The sequence below is a fragment of the Neurospora tetrasperma genome, assembly GCF_000213175.1.
Source record: "Neurospora tetrasperma FGSC 2508 unplaced genomic scaffold NEUTE1scaffold_81, whole genome shotgun sequence".
Classification (NCBI taxonomy): Eukaryota; Fungi; Ascomycota; class Sordariomycetes; order Sordariales; family Sordariaceae; genus Neurospora; species Neurospora tetrasperma.
In genome coordinates, this window is record NW_009799179.1 from 7,820,366 (window position 1) to 7,838,747 (window position 18,382).

Here is an 18,382-nt window from a genome sequence, read left to right on the forward strand (position 1 = left end):
GTCTTGAGCAAAATCCGAATTTGAAATCGAGATCAAATATGCCTTGGTGAATTCCTCTCAGAACAAGTAATATCCACATCACCAGCATCCATCTCTTCAAGAAAGGGTATATCCATCTTCACCAACCAGTACCCAACTGCCTCAACGCCCGTCTTGCAAGACTAGTCATATCATTATTCCTACTTCTCCTCCTACATTCACTCCTCGTTCTTTCGGGTTTCCTATCCCATGTAGCTCACTGCATCAACTGGGGGTCTATAGCCTCCTAAGCAACGGGTCCATGCCCAGAAGGAGGGTGAGGGTAAGGGTAAGACAACGGCTGCATGGCTTGAGGCGGCATATGTTGATGCTGGAGAGGGTGCATCGGTTGCATCTGTTGTTGCATCGGGGGCATCGGAGCCATTTGTGGCGGCATCTGTCCCTGGCCCGGACCAGGCTGTGACATGGGTGCCATCTGGGCCATTGGAGGCATGGGCTGGGGAGCCATCGAGTGAGGTGGCATTTGCTGAGGGGGCATCGATTGCGGAGGCATATGCTGCGGAGGCATGATATGTGGTGGAAGCGGGGGGAAGCTGTGCATCACCTGGTGATGGCCCTGTGCCACCTGGACGTTCTGAACTCCTTGAGGTTGGGGCGGCAAAGCCAACAGCCCGGTGTGAGTGGGACCAAGGCTTGGTGTTGTCGGGGCCGAGGCACCGGTTGAGGGGCCAGCGGAAACTGGATCTGGAGTCTGGCTCATCGACATCATGCCCGGCTCGTTACCGTTTGTCACGCCCGTTGCTGCCTTTTCGGCCTTCTTGTTGGCCAATGTTGTACGGCGCTTTTCAACCGCTCCTTGCATTTCACCCGAAGCCCAGCGTCCTACGTCCCTGTTAGCTCGCGAACATGTCAACCCAAAAAAGGCAGAACAGCGGCACACTTACGTCTCATGGAATAGCTCATCTTCTCCGACTTGCTCATCTCCGCATATGGCTTATCCGGCTCCGTAGTATTGGCCAGGGCAAAGCCACTGGGCATCATCTTGGGAGGTTCGACAGGTTCGGGCGGGGTTGGCGTAGCCGCCTTCGGAGCCCGAGGTGCTTTACCTGGGCCCTTCAAGGTAGGATGTGGGCCATTGTTGACGGGAGGGACCGCCTGGGGAGGCACTTGGGCAAAGCTAGGACCCATCGGAGGGGGTCCTGGGTTCTTGATCTTGATGCGAGTTAACGGCTTGGTGATAGCCGGTGGCGCGGGAACTTGCGGCGGAGGACCTCCTGGTGGGAAGGCTGGGGCGGCGTTAAATGTATGCATGAAAGGAGACGGACCAGGGGCCGGAGCGATGGGTGGCGGTCCACTGTTGAAGAACAATGCGGGTGCTTTCAATCCTCCTACGGGCTGCTGCGGAGCAAGTGCCGGAGGTGGTGGAGGAGGTACTGAAGTAGGCTGGCTCGTCACATTCGCGTTCTTCTTCTTAGGGCCACGCTTCTTAGGCTCGTGGCTCTCTGGTTTAGCCGGAACAGCGTTGCGAGCTCGCTTGTGCTGTCTTGGCTCAAGCTCGGGATCGTTCTCGAGCGCAAAGTTGCGTCTCCGCTTGTCACGCAACGAATAGCTCGACTCCGGGGTGCCGACCGTATTGTTCGTTCCCTCTGACGAAGCAGTTGATGGCCTCGGTACGTGCTGCTCTTGTGGTAGAGTTTCCGAAGCACCATTATCCAAGGTAACAGGGCTATTATAGAAAGATTGCGGAGCGATCTCTTGAACCGGAGGAAGGGCCACCTTGGGCTGACGCTGACGCTTAGTCTTTCCCTCCTCACTTTCAGTCGGAGCAGGCGCAGGGGCAGGTGTTTCCTCAACGACAGGAGGCGCAGCCGGTGCACGACCACGTTTGCGTCCTGGTTTCGGCTTGTCTACTGGCAATGTGGTCTCTTCAGCCTTGGGTTCCTCAAGTGCTACGCTAGCTGCGTCATCACCCAGTGGGACTTCCTCAGTTTCCTGGACTTGCTCGGCAATCTGAAATTCCATGTCCTGCTGAGACTCCTTGGCTTGCTCGGCTTCCAATGCCTCCTGGGCCTCCTTAGCTTGTTGTGCCTCCTTTGCTTGCTGAGCTTGCTCCGCCAAAATAAGTGCTTTGGGTTTGGGTCCGCGTCGTTTGCGGACTACAGGCTCAGGGACAATCTCTACGGCCGGAGTTTGGTCAGACGGCTCAACCGAATCGTCATTGGGAGCCATTTGCTTGCGCTTGCCACGCCGGCCAACAACAGTAGATGGGCCGCCGGTAGGGGTGCCGGCACGACTAGGATCCTTGCTCTGATCCGAGAGGTTGCGGGGCTTGCGCACCCGCTTTCCTTCAACAACGTTTTCTTCGGCAAGCTCAGCCTTTCCAGCACCTTTCCTGTGTGGTCGGGTCTCGGTGATGTCCCACCGTTGCTCTTCGATGTTTTGTCTACCAACCGCGTTGGCATGGGGATTGTGCTTGAAGCCATATGCTGCGGCCATGATCTTATCCTGGTCCTTTTGATGCTCGTAGATGGGATCATCTGACGAAGGCTTCGGTGCGCGAACACCCTTGAGTTCGAAGGCGGGCGGTCCCTTGGTGGGTTCATCATAGTGGCGGCGGAAATGTGGTGCGTCCTCCGCTTTCAGCCGGTTTTCCCAGTTGACAATCGAGACATCATTCTTCTTGCGGCGCTCTGCATTGTCCTCATCGTCAACAACCTTCCTGAGCTCGCGGAATTCATTCTGCCAGACACTGAGGGTTTCAGACATGGCTTCAGCCAACTTGTAGAGCATGGCAGTGTCCATATCCTGGTAGTCTTCCAAGAGATCCGCAAAATCTTGAACGTCGCGAATCTTGGGGAATGACCACTGTTTCCGTGGCTGCCGGACCACCTCTAGGGGTTCTATAGAGCCCGCGGCTTTTTCAGGGTCAAACACCGGCCCATTAACATACTGCCCATCTTCATCGTCGGCCACAGATGCGGTTGCCAGATCTTCCTCGTCCACCATCTCGGAGGGAGAAGGCGCGGCAGTCGGAGGTTCAGTTTGGGGCACATCATCGGATGCTTGCCCTGTTGGACGAGAGGCTTGCTTCACCTTTGGTACGGGAGCTGGCTCTGGTGGGGGGAGTGTTTCCGCTACTTTGCCTCCAGACTCAGCCTGTGCTTCCTTCAGTCGTGGAATATAGTAGTTATCTCTAAACTCCTTCATTGACATACGAGGCTGGCCACTCGCCACCATCTTTCCAGTTTCCTGTCGCCAGAGTTTGTAAAACTCTTCCGTCTTCAGCTTGCGGCGCCCATCCCAATGGAATTCAGTAGACGTGGGTTCCGGCACGGCGGCCGGTGCGACCGGCACCGGCTGTGCAGGGGTGGGAGCCGGTGAGGTGGCCGGCGTCGGTATAGGCGTAGGATTGGCCTTCGTCATAGGATCAAGGACAAGCCTTTCAGTAAAAGGGCCAGGGTGTGTGACATCATCGTCCACGTAGGGCGTAAGCTTCAGAGAAGCAGCGATGGGTGTCTCGAGGCTATAGATCTTTTCGAGGTTCTTCAAACGGGGAGGGAAACCCGGCTTGGGAGGTCGTACCGTCCGAGAAGATGACGATGGGGAAGTTGTCGCAACCGAATTACTACCTTGTGTGGTATTGGGAGGGGATGGAGGGCGATTGCCGGGTTGAGAGTTGACCTTGGAAGAAGGAATTGGTGACGAGGGAATCAATTCTGGCACGGAGTGCAAATGGGTTGCTTCATCTTGCTCTGTGGGCTCTACCTTAAAGGGCCCATCGTGGAGTAGATTTGGGTGATTTTGGGGGTGTTCTGATGGATGTAATGTCTCAGTCTCGGTCGACATGGCGGTTACCTGGTGAGAGCCTTGCTCATTGGTTAAAGTGTCCTTGGAAGAAGCGGTGGTACCGTTCTCCCGTGTTGATGGATTTGGAGCCGGTTCATCCTCATTGCTGGTGCTTTCGATTTTGCCATGGGATGCGGAAGAATTTTGTGACTGGGACGAACTGACTGCTTCTCTGGAATCAGCAGCGCGAGGAAATGACTGTTCACCTTGCGGGACAGCACCGGATCCGTTGGGCTTTGACGATTGATTGGCCGCGGATGCACCTGCAACGGCCGACTGTTCCGACTCTTCCTCTACCTCGGGTATCTCATCCATCGAGACGCCGACTAAGATGGTATCTCGCACGTCATTGTCCGACCGGTGATGCTCAACATAAGTGCTCTGCGCTGTAGCCGGCTTCTTACCCGCTGGCTTCCGGTGAGAGGATGAGTTACGTGCAGGAGCCGGAGACTTGTTGCCCCGCTTGTTACGCAAGGCACTATGATCGTGATCCTTGAGTTCTTCACCCTCAGAATCCCCTTGGGTACCCCTTCGCCGGCGTCCGCGGGTGGTTGGTGTGCCGGCAGGCCTGGCAGCGGAATCGACTTTGGTGGCGGCACCACCGAATACATCATCAATCTGTTCCTGGCTATAGTCGATCCGTGCACGCTTCCTGAGCGAGTGGCCGCCTTTGCTATTTGAGTTTCCCTCATCGTCAAATTTGGGGGCTTCATGAGAGAAGTCAAAGGTCTTGGACCTTTTGCGAGCTGATGTGTTGCCAGCAGGCATGGCAGTGCTCGAGGGCGCCTCAAAGGTGAAAAGGGTTGTTGTATCCAATGCAGGTCCTCCGGCGGTGCGATCACTGTGTGGAGTGACGGGGAAGGAAGAAGTCGAATCAGGGGCCGATGGAGAAGCAGTGCGGCGCTGTTGAAGGTTTGGATAAGCGACTTGCTTGCTCCTACCACCTCGGAGGGAACCGACTGAAGGAGCGCGTTGATGTGTCGTCGGCGGCTGATGCGCCTGTTGCTGCTGCTGCTGTTGCTGCTGCTGCGGCTGCTGTTGATGTTGTGGTTGATGTTGTGGTTGCTGAAACTGATGGCCATGCATCTGGGGATATGGGTGCGTTGAATGGTGTGGTTGATTGTTCTGCACATGCGATGTAAAGGGGATTGGAGGATTCTGAGTGGTCAGATCCGAAAAGGGGGTGTAGGTGGAGGAGGGGTGAGGCGCATGTGAGGTGCTGCCGGGAATGGAAGGGTTAACAGTGCCCGTAGTTGTGGTGTTGGAGTGGTGAGAGCCATTGACTTGGGGAAAGGGTGTAATCTGAAATTGATGCTCGAATTCGTGCTGCTGAGCAATAGGACGCTGTTGATGTTGTTGTTGGCTAAACTGTTGGTGGTGGTGAGATGTAGTTGACAGGGTTCCACGCATCTTCTTGGTCGCGCGCCCGCGGCCACCACGTCCGCGCTCCATGTTAAAGCAGACTTCAGTTGTAATTCACTCTGCAGCAGAAGTGAAGGACCGGACTGGACTGCACAGACACACTTTTCTTTGAGCCTCAGCTATCAGCTGGTCAGAGTGGGAACTTGATATTATTTGGGCGGTGGTGGAACATAGCGACTCTGCCAGTGAGGCGAAAAGCCAAAGAAAAAAAATGCACTAACCTTTCAACGTGTCAGGGAGTCCGGCTTGCTACCTCAGAGCTTGTCAATGGTTGGATCCCAAAGACGCTCAGGCTTGGCGTCGGTTCGCTGAGAACAGCGTTGTCCGGTTGGGTGAAAAGGGTATGCTGGAAAAGATGCCGAATAGCAATGCTCGCTGTCTGTTTGGCAATGCTGCTTGTCCGCCGTCAAATTCCTCCTGAAGGTGAAGTGGCAGAGGATTGGCCAGAGTTGTGTGTAGTAATGGGCGACTTGCAGTTATGTCGAGGGTTGGAGGTGTTTTGAGTGAAAAGTGAGGCCGGACGCACGGGCAAAGTATGTAGTGTACTATGGTACAGTACAGATGGGATGGGCGGTATTAGTGCAAGCCGCCGGGGCCAAGCAGTTCTGTGTGAATAATGTGTGCACCCGACCGTCTGAAGAAAACCGAGGGAATCGGGACGGGCTGAAGACAGAATAATCCGAATTGGCGAGTAGGTTGAAATGCGCGAAAGGGAGGTAGAGATGATGTTGCGGCGTCTTCCTCAAGTCGCTGCTTGATTTGTTGGCTGGGAAAGAGGCCGTGACTTTGACGGCCGAGTAGATTTCTTCCTCGCATCAATTTTGGAGGTTCAGATTCCCGAATAACTGAAGCTACAGCCAATCGTACACGAGTACAGGTTGCAGTCCTGTCCTGGCAGACCCACTGCACAGCTGGCTGCCAGTCGACAAGGCCACTAACATGCTCCAGCTCATGTGTCGAATGAGACAGCTGGCCAATTACACTTCACCATTTGCAGCGTGCAAGTGTGGATCAACACAACCTTGGCCGCTCTTTTGCTTCATGCCAGTCATTGCGCGAGCCACCTGGCTGGATTCACTCTGAACAGAACCTGAATGGGCCACTGCAAGCTGGCAGGCAATTGAGGGGTGTCTGGAGTAATGATGAACTTTGCGTTTAACACTCGTGGTCCAGCTCCGACAGTACGTAGTGCGTTGAGGACAATAAGGCTGACGACTGATGATGAGGCTCCCGTCTCACCAACAAGGATAAGGAAGGGCTGCAAGAATAAAGTGGATGCCTTGCGCCTCTCCGGCATTGCTCCAGCCCCAGAGTGACGACGATTCACTTATTCTTGACCCCAACACAAACCGTTATTACATTGATGTGCTTGCTACAAACCACCTTGAGAATTTTATATAATGTGCGTGTAAGAGCGCCCAAGTCAAGTCAGAGTATGCTTCTCGCACACCCACAAGTGATGATGGATGATATGACTTTCCATTTTCCCTCTTCGTGTTTGTGTAGGTACACAGTAAGAGTGCACAAGTACCCGTGTACCGACCGACACATTCGTGCAACCCCGCAAATCCGCACCCACCAACTCTGCCTGGTCCCCGCAGTGCTTTGGGTGCGTGCCCCGTCCCTGGATGGCCTGGACTGTGCTCCCGCCCGCCGCCGCTCCCTTATCTCGATTGAATCCACCCAGAGACATCATTCCACCCCCTCGAACAACCCAACACAAGAACATCGGGACGCACATTGCCCGCCAACACACACAATGGCCACCAAACGATCCAAGACTGATCCTACCGACGACGAACTCGGTGAGCTCTTCGAGGGCATCGGCGACGACATTGCCATCAAAAAGTCATCGACGCCAAAGACCAAGCGAGCGCCTGCCAAGCCCAAGAACGATGCTGCCGACCGAGATATCCTGGCCGAGCTAGAGGACGAGCTTGTCTCGAAAGCCCCCGAAAGACCTCATACGCCTCGCGTCCGCGACATCGCTGCCAGAGCTTCGCCGGCAAAGCGCACCTCGACCAACACTCCACCTCCTCCCGCTGCTGACACCGGCGCTTCCACACGAAAGTCAGGCGAAAGCACCGCATCCCACCCGACCGGCACCTTCACCCCCAGTGCGACAAGCTCCGATCCGCACGAATCCGAGAAGAAGCCAGCCGAGAAGCCACAACCAGCTGCGAACTCTGGCGGAAGTTGGTGGGGAGGCTTCTTGTCTACTGCCGCCTCAACTGCTGCTGCCGCCGTGAAGCAAGCCGAAGCCGCCGTCAAGGAGATTCAGCAAAACGAGGAAGCTAAGAAATGGGCCGACCAGGTTCGCGGCAACGTGGGCGCTTTGCGCGGCCTCGGTAAGTCTTGTTCTCCAGATGGAACTCACTGCCGTCCCCACCATGTCTCTTTCTGTCATTGCAATCAAATGCTGATTGGTATCCTTCATCGCAGTTGGAGAAGATCTCGTACACCGCGCCATCCCAACATTCACCAATATTCTCCATACCCTCGCCCCGCCCATTTCATCGCACGAGAGGCTCCTTATCCACATCACTCACGACCTCGTCGGATATCCCTCTCTCGATCCCCTTATCCACGGTGTCTTTAGTCGTGTCATGTCCCAGGTCGAGGGCGGCGATCTCCTGGTCATCCAGCGGAGCCAAGAGTCAACAGCACGCAACTCGTCCGAGAAGCCTTCCTTCTTCGGTGGCTCATCAACAGTCGGCTGGCGCGACGGGCCCTGGTGGCGGCAAGTCGAGATCCCTCGCGACCTAGGTGTCATCAACGGGCTTGTCGAGGGAACCAAGCTCTGCCGGGCTAACGCCGAGGGTTATGCCAACGATTACTTCGCCGCGCACGGTGGCATCGAGGCGGCGCGTCAGCGAGCAATGGAGCCGGCCCGCGAAAGCAACCCCGTCCGGACTTCAGACATCTTCCTGTCGGTGCAGGCCATCGGTGTGAAGGAGGACAAGGCGCTCTTTGCGGGCTCGTCAGCCGCGGAGAAGGAGAAGGAGTCATCTGATGTTTTGGACGAGGACAAGACTGACGACTTGGTCTGCTTTGCTGTCTACCTCTTTGATCCCATCCATGATATCCAGTACTCGGCCGTTAGCCAGTCCATCCCCGCCAAGTGGATCCGCTGGCTGGACGCTGCCGCCGCGCCCCTTACCCCTGGCAGTGCCGATGAGGGTCAAGAGTTCGATTTTGAGCGTGTACCGGAGGAGATTCGTGAAATTGTCGAAAGCGGTGGCGTTGACCCGCGCGAGTGGGTTGCTGAGTGGGTGGAGGAGGCACTGAACCTCTCTGTGGGTATCATCGCCCAGCGCTACGTTGCGCGCAGAATGGGCGTTGGTGAGGGCAGCATTGGTAAGGGAAAGCAAAAGGTGGAGACCATCCTGGAGGAGGGCGGAAGTGAGGCTGCTCGGGCAGGCCTCATCTGAAAGAAACAGACATGTTGATGATTTGGCTTACAATGAGGCGTTCTTCTTTGGGTCTTTGTTCGTTTTTTTGTCTTACGCAATACCAAGTTGGTCATAATATTACACGCTAATGGACACAACTGGAAAGGACTTTTCTACCAGGCCACAACAAGGAATCCTCAAATTGCCAACTGACAGCAACAACTAGTCCTATCATCTTGTGCTCAAGGAGGCCAGTGTCCGAGTAGGCTATGTTGCCAGCTCCGACTGCTTCTTCACGGCGCGACCACCCCATGTCAGGAACCCCCAAGTCTTGGCATGCGTCAACTTGTTCCACTCACAGAAGCCCCGTACGGGCGAGCCGCAACAGTGGAGTTGTATCAACCGTTGGTCCGTGGCCCGAGTTTGTAGTGTAAATTTCACCGCCGTCCTTGCTGCGGACAACAGCCTCTGGAGATTGTCAAATTGTTTGCACGGGTCAAGAAATGCGCAAGAAACATGCGAAGGGCTGGTTTTCTTCAATCATAGCCGTAGTATTTTGACTGCGGCGGACAAAAACAGATCTATTTCAATCGAATACAATCGGGGTTTTGTCCTTTTCGAATTTCCTTCTGGTCTGCCAGCGCCTTTCCCAATACGGTATTCTAACATTTCCCATGTAAGTCAGCACAACATCAACATCAACTCCATATCTTCAACTTCCATGAACGAATTCGATCCGCAGAACAACCCCCGGACTTCCAGCATGCAAGGATCGAAGTGTAACATCACTTACATACCTAGGTAATTTCATCTATATAATGCTTACACCTGAATGCCAGTAACACGCCCCACACAAACCATTCTTCACTATAAGGACCATGACATGACCAATGCCGAATACCGGTCACTTGGTTTCCCACTGCGACTCTCTGCGGCGTAGCTGGTTTTGACAGGCGTGACAGGTTCAGTTGGCTATTCGTGAACTGGTGTAATGTGATCTTTGTCGGTCAAGTCCTCAACGACGACTTCGTCACATCTACAATCCAAGTTAGTAAGACACGTTACACAGAACCAAACTATGAACATTGCTGGTACTCGTTGATGATGGATGGTTTGCCCGGCAGCCTGGTTGGCTTTGGGGAGATCTCACCGCAGTGAGAATGAGTGTGGATTGGGTTCCGAGTTTGGTTATGAATGATGCGGAACAATACCTACAAGCATTTCACGCCCTTCGGTATACATACCTGAAGGTCTTTTCTTTCAAAGAGTCTTATACGTGATGATGGTAATCTGGGGCACTTCAGTCACGGCTCATTGGCAGTCAGCACGAAGGCTTCTTGGAGAAACTCAGCATGAAAATGTGCGGAAGCATTGTAAGTGCTAAGCTGACTGGACTCTGGAACAGTCAGGTACCTACCCGAACGACCTTTCTCGTCCTGTAGGTATTGGCACCGACAGCGGCAAATAGAGGGTTTACTCCCCATAATCGTACACAACATGTAAGGTTCTTTTTTTCCACATGGCCATCATTGAACTGCCAGAAACCCCTTTTGTCATTCTGTCAAGTAATAGCAACATGAACCCCCCCAAATTGAGGCACAACTCAATCCTTAACGACTCAGCCCAGCCCAACTGAAAGTGGACATTCGCTCGCGTTCCACGATTCCATTTGGGTTACATATAGCTGCGTCAACGGGCAGTGACTAAAGCCGATCACATACCTACCCTACCTACCTTACCGAGCCGCAAGGTCACAGCCGGTGTCCCAAGCACCTGGAGCCGAAAGCTTCCAATGAGCTTCTGACTGTGGGTCACCACCTAGCCAGGATGCAAGAGCATAATATTTACATGCTCGGTCAAGCAATTCACTGCACGTGGCAGCCCAGAAATTGCAGGGAGGTCATAAGGAGAGGGATGAGCCAAGGCCTCGGAAATCTCTGCGATCCGAGGGCCAGAGGGATGTCGGAAGCTTGGTTTTGTCTCTGTACTTGGCCCGGTGATACGGCCAAGACCGTAAGACGAGTTGCAAACAGGTTGCCTGGTGTATGAGTTGAGGTGTCTGGCCTTTGGAGGAGGTCTTGTGGGATAATGTCTTCCTCAAGTCTAGCGCATATGAGACTAAAAGAGCTAAAGATGTGTTTCTCGAGAAGGATTCAGCCACTCAAGAAATGATGAGGAAGAGTAAAGCCGTAGTTGATTTGAGGGTAAACCAGCGAGGGTCAAACATCGAGTCTATGGTACTACCTACGCAAGGACCATCACCGCCACTCAGCGCTCAAGATCACGAGAACTTCAAGAAGACTACCAGCAACTCACGCAATGGTATGTTTCTCACCATGACACTTGGCTGTGTGTCAGCACATTCGCCCAATGTGGGAATATCGATCCCGGTGAGAGTGATTCTGGTGACAAAGCTCAGAGAGGCACAGGAGTAGACTGCTCACTCTGACGATGTTGGCTTGTTGGTTGATTCGTAGGTAGTCTCGACAATATCACGGCGGTGTGATGTATGTGGCTCTGTCAACATGAGGGATCATGATATGGACAGATGCGGTATCATCCAGCGGCTTGACTGCGCAGAGTGATAGCCATGAACTAGGCAATTGCTAGACGTTCCAAAGTCTATAAGAAGACCGAGGAACCATCGCCAACTGTGTACAATCTTTTTCCTCATCATCATCATCATCACACACTTCACCAGCACAATCATCATTCAACAATCCATATTTCACCTAACCTGTCACCTACCTATCCAAACCCATCAACCAGAATGTTCGCTCTCAACACCATCGTCGTCGCCATCGCGGCCCTCGCCGCCACCGCTCAGGGTGCCCCTACCGAGACTACCGTCGAATCTCGCCAGGTCGCCTGCCCCGCCAGCGTCCAGCTCTGCGGCTGGCGTATCCTTAACGATCTCAAGTGTAAGTTCATCTTTGCTTCCCAGCTCTAGAAATAACATATAGGCGCAGGCAAAAGAGCAGAAAGAAGAGCTAACCAAGAAATTACCTAATGGGGCACAGGCTCTGACAAGGCTCACCTCCTCGCCATTTCTCCCCCCGGGACCACCGAGGGCCAGATATTCAACGCCATCTACGAGACTAACTCCACCGGCTCCGTCTGGCACTTTGTCCAGCAGTGCAATGGATGCAACAACTTTGGGGTTGGTATCCCGGCGACTGTTTGCGTCTAGAGAGTTGGTGCTTGTCTTGCACTTTGTCACTCGAGGAGACATTTTGGGGCAATGGGATGTGATGAAGAACGAAGGGTGGCAGTTTTTTTTCTTGATGGTTTGTGGCTTTACCAGCTAGGCCAGCTGTTCATTCCTTGTACACAAACTCTCGGTATTTAGTCGGTAGATCGAAATTAGAGTCTCACGATCTGCGCGCAAATGAATCGCTCTTTCCTTGATACAATGAGTGACACCCGCCACTGCAAAGGATGAGATTTGAACTCGAACTGAAGCCGTGCATATAGGGTGACAAGAACGGAAGGCGCAAACCTTCAACATAACGTCAGCAGCCACTGGCATGGCGGGCCGTCTCCCGTTGACCGATTGTTTGTGTACTACATAGGTCTTATACGAACTTTTCTTAATTATTCTAGGGTTGTAGGCTTTGGGATTCCCGTCAGTTGCCTTCTTATCCCTTCAGGTAAACTGTGCGAAAAGATATCGTGGAGTGTCTTCAGTCTTCCAACTGGGCATACGACCCCAAACAGCTGCTACAGAAGAGGGTTAGGGTTCTCCCTTTGTTCGAATGACACATCTCATTGAGAACAAGCCGCCACGTCTCCTTCCCGACTCTGGTTTTGTCATCTTGTCAACACAGCTACTGCCTCTGCCCTTTTACTCTTGATTTCCAAAGACTCATCTCCATCGTAGGTACATAGCGCAATTCGTCACCCCCCAAAACCCGAACCCACTCAACCCCCACGGTCCGTCGGTAACTGCCGGCGTTGACAGGGAACCCCGCACTTTCTCAGCGCTTGTGCCCCACGCTGCACGTAAGGCGAGTGGGCTGACAAACAGGCTTGTGAAAGGTTTCATTGCAGCCCCGTTTTTTTTCCACTTGCGCATTTTCCCTGAAACACTCATCGATCCTCCACTCATCATCTGCATCCAGCGTCTCGGGTCCGGACAACAACAACTTCATTTCAACTTAACGACAACGAAATACCATCATCTAATCTTGGTTTACTACCTCAAACATACCTGCATAACCTTTTATCAACAGCACCACACTCATCTTCTACCGACCGACACCCCAGTTCCAACAGGGCATCCATCCATCTACCACCCCACAGAGCAAACCCAGACCACACCACCCGCCACGAACGAGGAGGCCACGTGGACAAGCAAAAATCAACAAAAAAAATGTCATCATCAACATTACCACCACCACCACCATCAACCTCGCAGCCGCTCTCCCTAGCAGCCGCCGCCTCCTTCCTCGCCGAAAAAGCCCGCTCCACCTCCCAACTAATCGACAAGACCCTTCTTCCACCTCCATCCAGACCCATTACCGACCCTTGGAACCCCTACCCTTCCAACCCCTCCCTGACCAGGCTGACCAAGCTCTCAGCCAAGCTCCTCCAATTCAACCAGCACGCCAACACGCTCGGTGACTGTCTGACCAGCGCGGCTAGTGCCGGCGTAGCTGACGAGCTGGCCAGCACGCTGGACAAGGCGCTGACGAGGTGTGATCAGGGCGTGGAGGTGGTTAGCGGGCAGGTGGAGTGGCTGGGGAGGGACGACGTAGGTACGGATGTGTTGCAGCTCAATCAGCCGGGGACGGGGAAAGGGAAAACGGAGGTTGATGGACAGGTGATGGAGGAGTATGCGGACTTGTTGATTGCCTACTCAAGATTGTTCATCTTTGGGTCGCAGATTGTCATGTGAGTGTGAACCTGGCTACCTGGCTGGCTGGCTTTGAGTGAGGAGGAGGAGGAGTGATAACTGCCTTTTTGTGTGTGTGATGTGATGTGATGTGCACGGCTAACAGTGGAAACAAAAACAGTTTGGACAAAAACGAGCAAGCGGAGTGGATGGCTAAGGCGGATGTTGACAAGATGATCAACAGGGCTGAAGAGTCGGCGAAAAAGGTGTTGCTTGGGAAGAGCATCCTTAGGCAGCTGTAATGGTTGCCTAACTTGCTTTTCATGGGGCTTTCTTGGGGATATGTGCGACAGTGTGAGCCCATCAAGAGGTTTTTTTTTTTTTCTTGGGATTTCTTTTTTCTTTCGAATTGGAAACAACTATCAGGAAGTTCATCACTGAGATGGTCGAATGCATTGTTTTTGGGGAATCGGATACGTGAGGGGGGGCAATCTGGGTTGTCGTGCTTGTGTGACGACAAGCAGTGAACGGAAGCAATCACATGAGGGCGAAAAAAAATAAAAAGGTCACTTTGGCATGGAATGTATTGATAGCATTATATAGCCACGACAGCGTTCGTTCTAGGAGCAAATGAGGCTGGTAGGTAGGTAGGGACGTTCTTGATATCCAGATCTTTCCACCCAGATTCCTCACGCCAGTCTACTAACCAAGCTCAGTCGTGTTCTAATAGTTTTCCGCCTTTGAATTCCAGCTAACATAGAGAGAGGTAAACAATGGCCGATCCTCCTCCCGATCCTCCCGAGCCTCAATTCCAACGCATCATCAAAGATCCTCCTCTGCCTCCCTTCCATGTCTACGCTATTGCCCGCCTTGCTGGCCGCTACCGCTGTCTGGGAGGTGTCTGTTGCCCAAGCCCATACGAAGCCACGTCGAAAGAGTCCATCGTCTTGTTCCTACGAAGAACTTTCTCGGACGCGTCAAACCGTATCCCCCTGGTTCTTGAACTAGAGCTCGGTTCAGACTTTTATGCCTGCCGCCGTGCCGGTCCTCCCGCGCACAGCCCACCGTCAGCAGCAGAAGAAGAAGAAGAAAAGCCGTGCTTCCCTTTTATACACACATGCCTATGCGTCGGCTCGGCGTCGCTCATGGAAGACGCGCGTTATCAGGGATGGAACCATTTTGGAGAGAGTGTTTTTCCCTTGTCTGCTGATGAGATCCTGGGTAATTGTCCTGTGGGTTGTTGTTATCGCTCAGAGTTACTGCCCGAGGACGCCGCCGTCACTGGCATGTCGGTCATTTTTGTTGATGTGACTGATCCAAGCGACATCAGACATCGCTTTGGGAAATGGGAACCAGACTTGGATCCAGAATCGGGATCAACAAAGCTTGAGCACCTGGTGACTGGGTGGTCGTTGCCTCGATGGTCTGGTGACGGGATGAATAACGGGCTCTTCACTGAAGAGGAAAGACACGAGCTAGCATTTGCTTCCAGGATAGAGCTTGGGGCGTTTATAGGTGAGTGGGAATTTCATTCTAATATTAGTCACCATATCATATCATAAAACGCTTCTGATCATCACCGTGCTCACATCACACTTGTCAACAGAGACTTGGCCAGGGGTAATCTGGGATTTTGATCCCTCGCAACAACCGGTCAGATTGCCCCCGGACAGGCTGGCTTATGCCCAAAGACGTGAAGAGTGGACAATGGATCCTATGGTAGCAACCATGGCCCAGGTGACTTGGGGGGAACTGATCAAGTACGAAGCACCTCTGCCTATAGGCCGACGTGCAGCAACTCGTTCGCATTTTCGATCTGAAATGAAGAAGCAAAAGGGTAAAGTGGTGGCATGGAAGGACGCCGTTCAGCTTCTGAGATGGGTATACCGTGATGAAAGCTTTCTGGACTGGGCCTGCTTTACTGGTCTTACAGCACGTGTTCTGCGGTTGGTGCTCGAAAAAGACCCCTTAGCCGGCGGTAGCCCACTTTCAAGTGCTCGGGTCCTGACTCTTTGTCCTGACTGGGAAAAGGAGGAGCCCAAGGCGATTGCGGAAGCTATATGCTCCCCCACAGGCGTTCGGTTTTGCGATATTTATATCATGACACTACCCGAGCAAGCTGCGTCAATGGAAATCTGTCGAAAAACCAGTCAGCTCTTTCAGTATCTGGCGGAAAACGAACGCTGTCCAATAGGGAAGATGTTGCTGACTGGAACGTATAGCACGAGTCTGCACGAAAGATTCTGGCTTCCTCAACCCAGCAGTCTCTCAGTGACTCGACGATCTCCAGTGTTACAGTTTCTCCTCCACAACCGGGAATGCTCTCCTGATGGCGCCACTGGCATTATCTCGAATACCTTCCAGTCCTACTATCTCAGAGATGCTTGTCTGACCCCCATCAAGCTCGTCAACGGCCTACTTGATTTCATCTACCACACCCATTGGACCCCTTACGACGGTGAACTTGGGCCACCGTGGGGAGACGGTCTTCGATTTTGTATGTGTCTTTCCCGAGCCTCGTCAACCTTTGACCAAGACCATGAACGCCCTCAAATTCAAATCAGCCCTCTCCCCGCAGAGGCCTACGCCATTGCCCGTGCAACTCCCGCCTTCCGAGTACACCCCGAGAGATACTGTCAAAGTCAGAGTGAGCCACATCCACGTTACTATTCTCAGCTCCGCGATATAGACCACGACCATTGGACCCTGATTCTTGTCCAGGAGAGACACAATGCGGTCCAAGAGAGACTCATGCCAGACGGGTCGACCATCATGCTTCCTTCGCTGAGACTCCAGTTCAGCTACTGCTTCGTCCGATCGTCCAAGCCCGAAGCCAGATTCTCACTTGTTGCCGAACGCTGTCGCCCGGCAGATTATGTTCGAGGAGACATGAGGTGGATCGGAGAATGCCCGCTAAGCTGGCTGGACCTTGAGACGACGGACTTGGAGGGCTTCCTCTTGGACACTATGGGTCCAGGAGTAGATGTTGAAAAGCTGGATGCCCGAATCGAATATTACGATGAGAGATCTGCATGGGCGTTGGGGACTAGGGGCGACGTACGGCAAGATGACATTTGGCTGGAATTGGAAGTGATGGATGCCCAAGGAGCCAGAGCCGCGTTGAAGCGTCATTCGAAAAATGTGAAGGTAACGACTGAGGATATGGAAAGGATGAGAGATCGGTATAGGGATAGGGCGTGGGTTTTGGGGGCCGAGGGGGGGAACCAAGGAATGGATGGGGTATGACCGAGGTCGGTAAATTGGGTTAGGAGACATAGCCAAGCTGTGGAAATCAACCTGTGATGCAACATTGGATGGAGTGGCGATGTAGGGAATATGCCCGTCGTTTCACTAGAGGCGTAGATGTTGGCCCGGCCACTTTGTTTGCATGATGAATGACTGGCATTTTTGATGCAAATCGAATCCTGCTGGTGTGGAAAGTCAAAATGGACAATGACTGAGAAGCCCAAGAGAAGTGCCGAAAAATGCTGCCCGTCGTTTTCCGTGAACAGAGAACCAAAGCCAAGACTAGCTCCTGCCATGTTCACAAAGGCCTTCATCCAGACACCGCAACGTTCCTACCCCTGGCATGCTGCAGATGTTTTGGTCACTCCTTCCCCCTTTCTCTCTGTGTGTGCCCTCGAAGTTCCAGAAAAAAAGAAGTCAAAAAGCTCAGCCACCCATTGTCAGGGTGAATCCCCGAGCCAAGCTGCGGCCTACAAAAGACTGTACCACAGTACCGCGTATCTGGGTGATGTTTTCTGGCCACTGCACATCATGCTGCTTGGCTACGCGCATGGTAAACGGGTACAAGTGTTGTTGGCATGCATGAGCTGGGACCTCGCCAGTATGTGGTCTGGGTCCCAGGCTTCTGTTGCTGCCCCTCTGAAATTCAATCTGAATACTTGCCAGTGCCGATGGGTGCCGGTGCCGGTACCCTGGAATCAGTACTCTGCAGCTCATGCCTGGTCTGTGGCAGTTCTTTCAAGTTTGCTACCAAATCCAGTCTTGATGCAAGTTGCTCCTGCACTTCATTCTTGCTACTTCTGGAAATTGGCAAGAGCGTCAACACCCCTTCTTATTGCAAAAGCTAACGAGAATTGCTGGATGCCATCCGTAAGAGATTTATCAAGAAATTGCAATGGAGGCAATTAGATATCTTCTTTTAGCGAGGAGCATTTGATAAATTCGTTGTGTTTTGTTATCAACATCGACTTTTCTTTCGGACATACGGGAAGCAATGAAAGCGGTGAGTCACCCAGACTTGCATGCCTCGGAAGGCTTTGATTCTTGGAGACCCCAGGATGGATCGGTACTCGGTCGTAATGCCCGACGCGCCCTTTGATTCTGCCTACATTGACACCACGCGCACGCACGGGAGGCCCATTGGGTATTCCAGGTTGGACCCAGAACATACCAAGGTGACCGAGGGCATGTTCATCGATACCCAGAAGACAGCCGTTGACCTGATGACAGTGACTCGTATTGGACAATGTCTCTATGAGGGCTTTGGGTAATCTTTGGGTTCTACTACATTGAGAACGATGCCTTCCCATCTGCAAAGCCAGATAACCCAGAGGACAAGGAATTCGCGATCATCAAGCCACTCAGCAAATCCCCTGAACCCCGACCGAAGAACATTTCAGAGACAGCTCACGCTGTCTTGATGTTGGTCTGGAATGACGACAAATGATCATTATCCCGAGTTAGCCACGGCATCAAAGTTGACTTGGCCTTCGGGATCCAATGGGGAATGGATGGTTGTTTTATCTCAATCCATCCAACATCTGCATGCTATCCTCACCGTATGCACCAAGTTTGGTGATATTTCCACGTTTAACTTGCTCATCCTGATGCACACTATTGTGTAGCCAGAGCTTCCTTGCTTCTGGTACCCTTAATTCCGAGC

The 18,382-nt window shown here is 53.0% G+C and overlaps 5 protein-coding genes across 5 annotated transcripts; 4 read left to right on the forward strand and 1 right to left on the reverse strand.

Annotated features, from left to right (window-relative positions):
* Positions 1-265: 265 nt before the first annotated feature.
* Positions 266-5,277, reverse strand: NEUTE1DRAFT_92484 (uncharacterized protein; the record flags this gene model as incomplete). Its single annotated transcript, XM_009858621.1, has 2 exons — positions 266-861; positions 924-5,277. 2 exons carry the CDS (start codon positions 5,275-5,277, stop codon positions 266-268), a joined length of 4,950 nt encoding a protein of 1,649 aa, XP_009856923.1.
* A 1,688-nt stretch (positions 5,278-6,965) lies between these two features.
* NEUTE1DRAFT_92486 (uncharacterized protein) lies at positions 6,966-8,819 on the forward strand (the record flags this gene model as incomplete). Its single annotated transcript, XM_009858622.1, has 2 exons — positions 6,966-7,595; positions 7,690-8,819. 2 exons carry the CDS (start codon positions 7,007-7,009, stop codon positions 8,676-8,678), a joined length of 1,578 nt encoding a protein of 525 aa, XP_009856924.1.
* A 2,590-nt stretch (positions 8,820-11,409) lies between these two features.
* NEUTE1DRAFT_115147 (uncharacterized protein) lies at positions 11,410-11,829 on the forward strand (the record flags this gene model as incomplete). The annotated part of the gene is made up of 2 exons (XM_009858623.1): positions 11,410-11,560; positions 11,660-11,829. The coding sequence occupies 2 exons, from the start codon at positions 11,410-11,412 to the stop codon at positions 11,827-11,829; spliced, it is 321 nt and encodes a 106-aa protein (XP_009856925.1).
* Positions 11,830-13,000: 1,171 nt separating this feature from the next.
* On the forward strand, positions 13,001-13,775 carry NEUTE1DRAFT_150657 (uncharacterized protein; the record flags this gene model as incomplete). Its single annotated transcript, XM_009858624.1, has 2 exons — positions 13,001-13,532; positions 13,655-13,775. The coding sequence occupies 2 exons, from the start codon at positions 13,012-13,014 to the stop codon at positions 13,773-13,775; spliced, it is 642 nt and encodes a 213-aa protein (XP_009856926.1).
* Positions 13,776-14,246: 471 nt separating this feature from the next.
* On the forward strand, positions 14,247-17,990 carry NEUTE1DRAFT_143110 (uncharacterized protein; the record flags this gene model as incomplete). Its single annotated transcript, XM_009858626.1, has 4 exons — positions 14,247-14,988; positions 15,080-15,635; positions 15,696-16,713; positions 17,754-17,990. 4 exons carry the CDS (start codon positions 14,247-14,249, stop codon positions 17,988-17,990), a joined length of 2,553 nt encoding a protein of 850 aa, XP_009856928.1.
* Positions 17,991-18,382: the final 392 nt, after the last annotated feature.